The 12679-nt window shown below is 38.3% G+C and overlaps 1 protein-coding gene across 1 annotated transcript; it reads right to left on the bottom strand.

The window, feature by feature from the left end:
- Positions 1-305: 305 nt before the first annotated feature.
- LOC145769433 (methyltransferase-like protein 27) lies at positions 306-12466 on the bottom strand. Its single transcript, XM_082581075.1, has 5 exons — positions 12167-12466; positions 8898-9009; positions 8077-8197; positions 2392-2538; positions 306-1105 (listed from the first exon to the last, which is right to left on the bottom strand). Exons 1-5 carry the CDS (start codon positions 12381-12383, stop codon positions 1028-1030), a joined length of 675 nt encoding a protein of 224 aa, XP_082437201.1. The 5' UTR covers positions 12384-12466; the 3' UTR covers positions 306-1027.
- Positions 12467-12679: the final 213 nt, after the last annotated feature.

Here is a 12679-nt window from a genome sequence, read left to right as displayed (position 1 = left end):
TCAAAATTAGGAAAGCGACATTTTTTACTTGTTACAATTATAATGCATAGCGAAGCGGGCAAGTAATGTAGCTGTAACCAAAAAAAAGGCAAATTAGGGAACGTTCAAATATTACGTAACGCTTTTTTTTCCGAATTTTTGACCCCCCCTCCCCCATGTAACGCCAACGTAACGCTTTTTTCAATCCCCCCCTCCCCCATGTAACGCTTTTTCATTACGAATTCAGCACAAAAAACTACCATTCCGTACTCGAAAGCGTTACGTAACGTTTTGCTTGAACCCCCCTCCCCCCCGATGTGACGCTAACGTAACGCTTTGCATAAACCCCCCCTCCCCTCGAAGGCGTTACGTAATATTTGAACGTTCCCTTATGGCAGTGAAAACAACAAGCTCTATAGTATACCATCCATAGTTACCATACATTGAGTGAAGCTACCAGGAGCGTTGGCATGGGAGTTTAGAGAATACTTTTGGACGCGGGACCATGGTTATTTCAAGGGACTTGTAACCTTCGTAAAGGGCCGGGAAACTTGAAAAAACATCGCGTACTCCTTGGATATATAATACGTTTGTTCTGAAGTGTCCTGATTTGGGGGCCCAAGGATCTCATTGTTACCGAGCCCAAATTATCTTCCCAACAACCATGGAAACTACGCTTGAATTTCCCGTGTCGCCAGCACTTACCCATACAACAAAAGTCGTCATTTTTACATTGAATCAACGTCTGCAGACGTTAAATCACTGAAGAAACGACGCATTTTGCTGTCTGGGTAAAGACAAAGATACCAAGCGAAAAAAGAAGCCAGTAAATAATTACATTAAAAATTTCGAGCAAGCCAAAGTCCAGGGTTAGGAAGGTAAATAAAAGGTTTTCAATAAAATTGAAGATCTTGCATTTGATTGACATACAAACTTTAATGACGCGGGGAAACTCTACTTTCAGAGATTCATAGGGTTTAAAACACAAAACAATAATTTTCTAAAGCAATTCTTCATCTGAATACACTTGGACTGTCGATGTGATGCCTTAGTTCTTGTCAGATTTCTTGCAGCAGAATATCGTCGAACTTTGATGCATTTTGGAGAAGTTGGTGAAATCATGATCCTGAACAAGAAAACCAACAATACAATCAAACACTTCCGAAATTTTTCATTCTTGGAAAATAAAAACGTAAACTTCGCATGGTTATTCCGCCACAACCAGTCTGGGAACAGAAGCCCATATAACTTATTAACGAAAGAAAATTTAACTCATTCTTTGACACGCTGGCTGTAGGGTTAAGCAATGTTGCGAAGCTGAGTTGCAAGTGACTCCAAGCGAAGTTGCAGAGCTGCAAGTGAATCCAAGCAATGCTGTAGAGTTGCAAGTGAATCCAAGCGAAGTTGTAGAGTTGCAAGTGAATCCAAGCGAAGTTGTAGAGTTGCAAGTGAATCCAAGCGAAGTTGTAGAGTTGCAAGTGAATCCAAAATGCAATTGCAAGGTCGAAAGTTACGCTTCTTCTAATTGGAAAAAGCAGGTCACCTTAAGCTTAACGTAAGCAACAAGCTATGATTTTTAATAGGTACTTTACTTTTATTATGTCTTTGTGACGTAATCTATTCCCTACCCATTAGTGCAATGTAAATTAGTCTTTCAAATCTAGATGACTAAATTGTCTTTTACGGAAAACATTCGCATTTTTTTGTTTCGTAACATGACAAAGGTCTTGTAGTGGTTTGGTTTTGTTTGCTTAGGGAGCAATGCAGCCAGAAACCCCTGTATGAAAGCTGTAAGGTTTGAAAACTGCGATACTTTTAAACTGAAACCGAGCCCGAAAATCCAGGAAGGAACAAGCGGCAGCTTGCCGGAAATAACGTCACATGCGAAAAAGTGCAGCTGCAGGGCCAGATGTTCATCATCGGCAGCCTACATACAGGCTGACGAAGAAAACCGGTTGCGACGAGCATGTACCCAGACACATTGAATCAATGTAAAAAAGTTGGTTGATTTGCTGTCTGGGTAAAAACGGATTTTATGTGATGTTAGTCAAAATGGGCTTTCTTAGTCCGATGCCGCTTGCTCTGTGTTGAAATGACATATAGAATTGATGTTGGGCTAACTACCCAACTAACGGTTCTACACAATTCTACTCTTTTCTCTTACTGTTATTGCAAACTTATATGATTAAATTATAACTTTTAGCGTTGTGCGTAGCCCATAGCTCCGGCAGTTTGAGCACTCTGGCAAGGTGGGTGAAAGTATCCAAATGTGTTTTTTTGCGTACCACAAATTATGGAAAAATCACCACGCTACAGTAATCAGAGGTTCAAGTCTAGTGCACGTTTGCTGCACTGATAAAACCTCTTTATGTCTGCATTATTATATATATAGCATAGCTCAACTAATATTACCTTATGCACCAAAGTGCATTTTCCATCTTTCACTAAGCCCTCCATAACTTGGGAAACAGAACCGAATACCTTTATTTCTGGATCATTCGACATGTTTGTAGAATTGAAAGCCAATATCCCTCCAGGCTTCACTACTTGCAACATTTGCTATTAGATGAGCAATGGTGTTAGCTTTCTGTCGTATATGTGACAGTAATAGCATGTACGCAATGTAGTCTAATGCAACATAGTGCTGTTTTACGTGCATACAACAAATAGTTCAGACAAAAAACTCTCTTGAGAAAACAAAATCTAAATCATTTTTTAATAAAATCAGCTTTTGATGAGTTGGTTGGTTGGTTTTGAATCTTTATCCTCGGACTGACAAAGCCTTGATAGGTTATTCCTGGTAGTTTCGCATACATGTAGAGGCTTTTGACGCAGGGCCGGTTACCGACATTGGCAGAGTGAAGTTTTCCGATTGTTGAAGTGTAGTTGCCGGGGAATTATTCCATCCATTACAGGCCTCGAAATTCGTTTTTGTTGACGGCGGACAAACGTGTCCGGTCTGAGCAGCTATCTCGGCGGACAAATTAAGTCTCACGGCGGACACACCAGTTTTAGCGTCGATCGTCATGTTTCATCACTTTATCTTGATAATTCTTCGCCATTTGAGAACTATAGCCACGGTTTAGAAGGCTTTTTAAAAATTTCAGCGAAGTCACTCTAAAAGGCTTTCATCTGACCAACGACGTGCGCTTGAAGAGTCAAAGCGCCGTGTAGCTGCTTGATACGCCGCATACCTAATTAAATTCCACCGAATGAGGTCGTGTGGCTTCTTGCGTCACAATGCTCTGGCACGAGTCGGAGAACTTCTGAACTAACGCTCCTATTTTCTACTGTACAAAGTTTCACTACGCTTTTTTCTCTAGGTGTATTATGCGTGTGAATTTTCCCTGGGCCTTTTCTTTCTTACTGTGATACCAAAACTTAGGATACTCATATAATCTAATTTTGTAACCAACCTTGCCTTATCAATATTATATACTTGATCAAAGCCAGACATTGTGACGTAAGACTTAAACTAAGTTGCTCGTGATTAGTGTGGAAGTACCAGCATTCCCATCGATTCTTAGTAGAGATGTACCGATACCAATATTTTGGTCGATACCGATCCCGATATCACTTTTTTAGGCCTATACCGATACTGATACCAATATTTTGGCCGATACTTTGGTGTTACAAAAAGAAGCAATTTTGGTATTTGCAAGCAATTACCGTATATCAAATGCTAAGTTTTACCTTATTTGCATAAAACTATTAAAAAAAGCTTTCAATTGGCATAATTTATTAAAGATTCAAGAATCCAATCTCAGCCACATCATTGTGTCATAATAGTAGGTTTTAGTAATGATAGACCACCGTAATTGAGGACTGGGGTATAAGGGAAGAAACATTACATCATAATTGGAGTTTCTGAAAAAATAATAAAGGGTTTACGCAAACTCTCCAAATAGGGTCTGCTACTATTCGGTGAGTCCGATTCGGTGAGAGCCTTTTTCGGTGAGAGCCCTATTCGGTGATTTTTTTGAATTTTTTTTTGAAAATTATTGGGTACCGTAGCCTAATTAAAACCCCTAACCCCAAAACCCCAACCCCCCTAACCCCAACCCCCCCTAACCCCAAACCCAAAAACTCCCAAACCCCAAAAAACCCCAACCCCCCAAAAAAACCCAAACCCCTATCCCTATAACGGCAATGATAATTAGGCTACGGCGCGCAATAATTTAAAAAAAAAACTCACCGAATAGGGCTCTCACCGAAAAAGGCTCTCACCGAATAGGGAACTCACCGAATCGGGCCATTCCGCTCCAAATAGGCTATCATAATAATTGATAATAAGATGTAAAATGTAAACCAAGTGATTTGTGTAGTCGTACAAAAACTATTCGACAAGTAATGTGCAACCTAAGGGCGCTTGTCATTTGGTTGAAAAGCTTTTGCCAGGCCAAGACTACCCAGGTAGCAAAAATGTATAATTTTGCATCGTTTTTACGTTGCTAAACGTTTAAAAAACCTGTGTAACTTGGTTGTTTTTAGTAAGCTAGCCATTTCTTGTCGATGTCAATTCTTGCTACAAAACGGCTGCCGAGAAACATATAGTTGATTGGATGGTCTAAATGGCTAGCGTCAAGCCACACCGTTATGGTTAGCGAATCGCAACAGCTCGCTGTACTAGTGAGTGCTCAGCCTTGTGCTGATAGCCGGGAAGAATGCTCCTTTGTTCACAATGAGGTTGTCATCTTAGGGGCAACAAGACCATTTATTGATTAGTTCAGTGAGGATTCGTAGTCCCATTGCTTTCATTTTGAGCCTACTTATTCTGCCATGACATTGTTTAAGCTTGGTGAGTTTATTACAACGAAAAGTGGAAATTAAATCACAAACTGATAGAACCAGCTTACTAAAAACAACCAAGTTGCATGAGGTTTTTAAACGTTTAGCAACGTAAAAACGATGCAAAATTATACATTTTTGCTACCTGGGTAGTCTTGGCCTGATTTTATCCTCTGCTAAAAAAGAAACACAAATGATAAATATTGGAGAAATTGAGTCTCCTTCACAACTTAAAAATCGAACAACGCAAAACTGCTGAAACAAAACGTTTTGTTTGAATAAAAGAATCACTAAGCAAACAATGCCAAAAGGTGCGCGCATTAAGTCATAGGGGTGTGAGGTATCAAAAATTTGAACAGGTTGTTATTTTTCTACATCAATGTGACGTTGATTACTACTTTGAAAAATCTATATCTTTGCTTCTGCAGAAAATCCGCAGCAAACATCTTTTTTTACATGTTTAGTATCGGCCACAGTATCGGCCAAATTTTGCCGATACCGATGCCGATACTCAAAAAATGGCCGATATCACCGATACCGATATATCGGTACATCTCTAATTCTTAGCGAAGAATTAATCTTTGTTACGCTGATTCAATGTCATCAATCGTTGAAGCAACGTAAAAATCGAAAGTTTTCCTGCTTGAATAGAAGCTAAGGGATACAGTATTCACATTTTTCAGATGCGCGGGAAATTATACTTTCGCAACAATTGTTCGTGCTATGCAATGACGATTTGTATCGCTAGTTCCTGTGTTATTTCTCGGTGGACAAATATGACCGATCTAGATGGTACTTCCCACGGACATCACATGCTGTGACGGCGGACGTGACCGCCGTGAATTTCGAGGCCTGCATTAAGTGCCGCTGAATGGAGAGCAATCCTTAGAATGCGTTGCTCAAGCGCACACCCAGAAAGTCGAACCAGCGCCGCGTGATCTTGAGCCGAGCGCGTAACCACTGAGCTATCGGGGCGGACAGTTGCCTTCAGTTTTTGTTTTGCAATATTTTGGGTAAATTTAATAGAAAAATATTTGGGGCTGCTTGGCCGAGTGGTAAGAACGTTTGAAAAAAGTAGTTTCAGAATCAGAGCACACAAAGCAAAGGCACTTAATGTCATACCGAAGTAAAGGCTGCGGCTGAGTGAAAGATTAAATGTCCTTCGCTGCTTCCGATTGTGTTACATCTGTGATTGCAATGTGTACTGGACATTTCGTCCGTTCTGTTAGTACAGTGGTTAAGCGCCCAAGTCAAGATCACGCGACGCTGGTTCGGCTCTCGGGTGTGCGCTGAGCTCTCGGGTGTTCGGGTGTGCGCTGAAACAACGCATTTCTGGACTGGTTTCCATTCAGCGGCACATAGTGGATGAAACGATTCACCGCCAACACTTTAACAATGGGAAAACTTTATTGTCAATCTCGGTAACCGGCCCTGCGTCAAAAGCTTCTACGAGTATGCGAAACTACCAGGAATAACCTATCAAGATTTTGTCAGTCAGAGGATATAGATTCAAAACCAACCAAACAACAGTATGTTGTCGCAAATGGGCGCAACATAGTTACACTTTTATGTGACTCAGTTGAGCGCATATGAACAGTGAACACTGAACCCGAACACACACTTGAAACGGTTAAGAAAGTTTCATCCGACACTTTAGATCAGGTTATCAAGTATCATTTCATCACTTCAACAGTAAATCACGGATACACGAGATCCTGTCGCGCCGACCTGTTCGCTACACAACTGACCACGGCCGACCTGTCACCAGGACAACTCACCACTAGACGACTTGACACAAATTCCCTACTAATTCGATTAACGCTTCTTTATCGTAGCACGCCTGTAGCTTGTTTGACTCGAACCTTGGACGTCTGTTGATCTATTTTAGGAAACAGCAATAGAATAATTTTTAAACTTCTAACTTCAATACTGGTTGATTGCTGATGTTCTCAAAAGGCTATTGTATTATTGATGAAAAATATTTAATATTGATCAAAAGTGTAAGCTGCCTCCAAATCTAAACCGCACAAGTAATGGGAAATAAAAAGTTTATAAGGCCATGGTACAATCGAGTAAATATGGTATGTCATCAAACGTACACTAACATTGGCGTTAGTTGCTCAGACTAGTTTTATTGGTCAAAATTTAATCAATTTTTTTCCAAAAGTTCAAAACATGGATTGCAATGAAAAACTGTGAACTTTGTCGTGCAAACAATCTTTGAGTTTTAGTAGAAAAACTTTAAAACAATAGAAACTAGTAATTGTAGCCTAATAAGTTTCCTACTTTGCTACCGGTATTACAAACTAATGTATCAAATAATTTGACAGTGTTCCTTTTACTTACAAGCTAAAAAATGAATGATAATGTTGGGCACGGTACATCAATTCGATGTAAAAAATGTGCAAGAAAAAAGTTTTTGCATACCTGGTAGAGATTTGTGATTGCAACTTACATTCGTTTTTTCTTACCAAAATAACTTATTATTATGAAAGCCTAAGCAGATGTATGCCAAATGTCGGTTTACATTGTGCGATTCAAAAGTCGTATATAACCGTTGACGGAAACTTAAATGACGAATTTTTGTGTAGACTATAAGGAAAAGTTTTGACCAGTAAAACTAGCCTGAGCAACTAACACCATTGTTAGTATAAGTTTGATGACATACCGTATTTACTCGATGGTACCATGGCCTTATAAACGTTTTATTTCTCAACATTTGTGCGGTTTAGATTCGGAGGCAGCTTGTACTTTTGATCAATATTAAATATTTTTCAACAATAACACAATATTGAAAATAACAGCAATCAATCGGTATTGGAGTTAGAAGATTTAAGATTAACCTGTTGCTGTTTCCTACAATAAATCAACAGATGTTCAAGTCAAACAAGCCATGGGCATGCTATAAGGAAGAGTCAATCAGATGAATAAGACATTTGTGTCAAGTCGTCTAGTAGTGAGATGTCCTGGTGATAGGTCAGCCGCGGTCAGTTGTGTAGTGCGGCTAGTGCCATGTCAGCCGCAACAAGATGTCCTGTTCCCATAAAGCACCTCTTAAATGAAAATTAATTGAATTAGACTACATATCAGTAAGTTGTGAATTATTTGACATAAAGAAATAATATATATTATATAGCATGTACTTGATCAACAAACTTTTGCCTGTGATTAAGAAACTATCGTTTGAAAATTGATTTTGCTTATTATTGTCAATCGAAACCATTAAAACTCCAATGATAAAACGTTGTTATGATGAGAAGTCGCAGAATCCTCTAACTAGCAAACTACACATGAATTAAAAAAGCTCACCCGCAAGCACTCATGCGGAACGTGACCCTTGGTCATAGCTCCAGAACATATGACGGCATCATAAGAACAATCATCATAAGGTAACGGTTTGTCTTTGGCTAAAAGTTCAACTTTCATTTCTCTGAAAGCAATATTTTTCATCATAATACAATAAGAACCAATAATGCTATATATGTGTGACTGTGTGTTCTTATATAGCGCTGTATCCATCGCAGATATGCGTTGCTCTCAGCAGTTTACAAAGCAGAAAGATTCAGTAGCACTTTAAAAAATCTTTGGTATGATCTGACAGAGCATTAAACCCAGGCCACCAATTGAGAGACAGACACACAAATGTAAAAAAGGTAAAGGTGGTCCCATACTTCATACAAATATACATAAATGTGCAAGCTTGACATGCACATTTTGTTTAATTGATAGTTGTCTGCCACTGTTTCAAGAAAACTAGTTCGACCAACTTAGTAAATGCGCCAACCACTGCAATCTAGCTTCAAAGTGTGATTTCTATTACCAGTAGCTTACTCCAGGCATTGAATCAATGCAAAGATGGTTGCTTTGCTGACTGATTTCTGTAATCAGTGGCACTTTTTTTGCTCATGTAATGCATTATTTTGTTTGATCAATTCGGCAATTACTGAGGCCAATCAAAATGGAGTGATAAAAAGTCATGCAAAGGAACCGTAATGGAGACAAACTGTTGTCCCATGTTTAGGTCAACCCCTACTTTTTGAGGTGAAAATTACTTGCAAAAATCTTGACCTATGCTCGAGTATATACGGTATACTATTGATTACAATTGCATTTCTTTTTTGTGGTGTTACCTGTAGGCCTCTTTGTACTTGCAAGCCTCAATCATTTCTTTGGAGCCATCAATTCCATCAATAATACCTTTAAATCCAGCTGCTCGTAACTCATGGCCCACAAGTCCAGTACCTTCACATATGTTTCATTATGATTAAGTCATACAGTTTTCAGTATAAAATAATCTTTAACATTCAAATGTCTTGAAGACAAATTGCAAAACACTGTGCAACAAATCTTTAACTTGGAAAATACTTAACTAGTGAATGCATACTTTTTTATTTTAGAAGCATTGATGCTGAATCTGGGTTTAGTTTTTTTACTGATCATGTCAAGATTTAAAAAAAAAAAATTCTGTATAATTTTTTAACTGTATTAATTTTAAACAATATTGAAGATGGTATGCATGAATTGAATATACACCACAATTCAAAGCAAACATATTGCTAAAAGTTCAATTTTGTCTGGTTTAAGTTTAATTCAGGTACGGTACCATACTGTACAACTCTATTCAAATATCCTTGAGTAACAGGATGTTAATACCAATACGACAATAACTTTCTGGATTACTACAATAACACATAAATGCATCCACTTTTAAAGTGAAAATATCTTTTAACAATAATAATTACAAAAACTATATGCTAGACTACCAAGCTTAAAATTGCAATAGATTTCGGTTGCACCATTGAATTCCTATTCCTCAGAGCATATCAGCAAGTTTCAAGTATGCAAAACTACCAGGAATAATGTATTAGATGCTTTGTCAGTTCAATGATAATGATTTGGCAGTGGCTATTTGACCGGCTCTGGTATTTTAATCTGAAACACTATTTGACCGGTCATGACGTCACTATATAGGCACTTTTTTCTTTTTCTCCTTCAAAGCAAAAGACGAGAAGATAAAAGTGCCTAAAGTTCTAAATTCGACAATTTTATGCAACTGGATCAGTGGCGCGTACGATATTTCTCAGGCTGGTGTTCCAGACGGAATGAGTTCGATACTACCTGGAAGCGTTCTTTTTTTTAAACTAAATTTTGACCCAAAGTGACTCAATCATAAGGCTGCTGCATTTTTGTGGTCAATTTTTTAATTTGAGTAGCCTACAGCCCGATTTTTTATATCTTTTCAAATATGAATATTGAATAATAAAGTTAGAGTCTTTTTAATTTGCTGGAATTTGAGAATTTCTCTGGGTAATTTTCCGTTCGTCATAAGAGGATGTGACCGTGTTTGCCGAACGACGCATTACATTTTTGCTCTCAACAAGTTAGTTTGGTGGCTGTAAAAAGTTATATACAAGGAAGTGGCTATACATACGGCGCCGTAGATATAGCGGTTCCATGCCTTTTTTTTATCTTTACGTCGCTTTTACTGCACATGCACGCTGTTGCTGTGTTTGCGCGCCAAACTACCGATGCATTTTTTTCTTCTTTCACCTTCTCTTTTAAAGCAAAAGACAAGAGAAGAACAAATAGAAAAAAGTGCATATATATATATATGATATAACTTCTAAATTCAACAGTTTTTGCCAACTGAATCAGTGGCGCGTACGATATTTGTCTGGCTCGTACTCCCAAGGATACGAGTTCGATACCACCAAGAGGTGCTTTTTTTTAAACTAAATTCTAACCCGAAGTGTTTCAATCATTAGGCTACGCATTTTTGTGGCCGTTTAGCTTGTTTTTATTTCTGACTATCACAACGAAAAAACAGTATATGACAAACATAGCAGAGGTCTAGAAAAAGGTAAAAGCAACAAAACGCGGACGTTATAGTGTGCATGGTACCAAAGCAGGACAATCAGTTTAAAATATGGCACGGTCGCAACACCTCAATAATTCTTTTATAAATTTAGAAAAAAGAGAAAAAAAAGGCCAATGAGTTTTTTTTCTTTAACAATTAATATGAGTAAAAAAAAACAAGACAGTTGCTTTGTTGATCGACCTTGGTGGGTTATCAAAAGTGTTGATGGTCTTGAGGAAACACTCTTGACGCAATAGCTCATCACGTAAAGCAAACGCAGCAACAGCGCGCATGCGCAGTAAACGCAACGTAAAGATAAAAAAAAAGACATGGAACGGCTTTATCTACGGCGCCGTAAGTATAGCCACTTCCTATATACAGTACTTCTTTAAAAAAAATGATTTCATCAATGTCACGTTTAGTTTTAGCAGGCAATTTAGTTTGAAATAAAATGCTTCTGGGTAGGATCGAACTCATACCCTTGAAGATACCAGCCCGAGAAACATCGTACGCGCCGCTGATTCAGTTGAATAAAGCTATTGAATTTAGAACTTATATAGGCGCTTTTTTCTTCTCTTCTCGTCTTTTGCTTTGAAAGAGAAAAAAAGTGCCTATAGTGACGTCATGACCGGTCAAATAGTGTTTCAGATTATAAGACCGAAGCCGGTCAAATAGCCACTGCCCATTTCAAACTAACCAGTTAGCCTACTTAGCTTTATAGGCTTACAGTAATAGACAAACTCTCTACCAAAGCTCTATTTTAGATGTTAAATATGCCGCTACACCACCATACACAAACATTAGCCTAATCACACAGTCAGGGGTGCCGGAATGATTTTTGACTGGGGGGGCAGGATTATGTAAAAAGGGCACTTTTGTGGCTGAAAGGCTAACTTTTTAAAAGTTTTAAGATAAAATATAGCGATAATGCTCATCTATCAGCTCATTATCGAGTAGTGATATAAGTGTCCGGTATATATACAAAGAACAATGGCACAGAAGGGCATCATGCTATGTTATATTTATAATGATGCAACCTACTATGATAAAAAATTATAATTAGGCTAAAAGCAAATAGCAGAAATTGTTACCGTACCGTATATTGCAAAACGTGCAGCAGCTTACAAGACCTTAAAAGGGCATCATTGCCCCCCCTTCCAGCGGAGTGCAACCTAATTCGTACCATGAACAATTTGTACCGTCAGTTTGTACCTTGAAAAGATCGAGAGAAAAAATTAAAAAAAGCCGAAGTCGCTGATCGCAGTTTCCGCAAACATTTTAAAAGGGTTAGGGTTGATCGGAGTTTCCGCGCAAACATTTTAAAATTTCTGGTAATGATTCTAGAAGTTTTTGTTTGTTTGCGGAAAATTTTAAAATGTTTGCGGAAACTGCAATCAGCGACTTCGGCTTTTTTCAATTTTTTCTCTCGATCTTTTCAAGGTACGAACTGACGGTTCAAGGTACGAACTGACGGTATGAATTGTTCAAGTACGAATTAGGTTGCATCCCTTCCAGCGCCCCTGTACACAGTAAAACACTTACCTGTAGCAACATCTAAAATACAACTTTTCTCATCATGGTAAGGCAGTTGGCTAAGACAAGCTTTGGTGATTTTCTGAGGAAGCACATAACCCAAACCCCCTAAAATATCATCGTACTTTTGTGCTATTTTTACATAAGTTTGTTGATTTCCTTCTATAGATTCGTTGAATTCCGCTATCATGCCCTTTAAAGCTTTTTCACTGCTTTGGTGATCCATTTCTAGAGTCTTAAGTGTTCTTTTCTATCTAACCTCCAACGAACCTGAATAAAAGTATCTAATCTGCATTCTGCGAATTTTTATGGCTCTGATCAACACCATCTAGAGAAGAAGGCCATTTCATGGAAAAAAAGCAAAACTTGTGACGTCATCACGAGTAGTTCAGTGTGTCAGCGAAACCGCTCTGATTCTGATTTTGCAAGCCAAAACATGTTTCCAACATCAGATTTACACTTGTGTGAATAAGGATTAGGTACTTAGGTTGTCGTGAAAAGGATAGTTTGTTCAGTTGATCA

Source organism: Aplidium turbinatum, chromosome 4 (assembly GCF_918807975.1).
Source record: "Aplidium turbinatum chromosome 4, kaAplTurb1.1, whole genome shotgun sequence".
Classification (NCBI taxonomy): domain Eukaryota; kingdom Metazoa; phylum Chordata; class Ascidiacea; order Aplousobranchia; family Polyclinidae; genus Aplidium; species Aplidium turbinatum.
The sequence above is the reverse complement of the archived record's forward strand: the minus strand, read 5'-3'. Positions and strand labels throughout refer to the sequence as shown.

Bases quoted from the DNA above. Each gene is read 5' to 3' on its own strand.
- LOC145769433 (XM_082581075.1), bottom strand. From the start codon at position 12,383: ATGGATCACCAAAGCAGTGAAAAAGCTTTAAAGGGCATGATAGCGGAA. The intron at 9,010-12,166 runs GTAAGTGTTTTA...ACATATGTGAAG, and splicing joins TATTTTAGATGTTGCTACAG to GTACTGGACTTGTGGGCCAT. The intron at 1,106-2,391 runs GTAATATTAGTT...TTTCTTGTTCAG, and splicing joins AATGCACTTTGGTGCATAAG to GATCATGATTTCACCAACTT.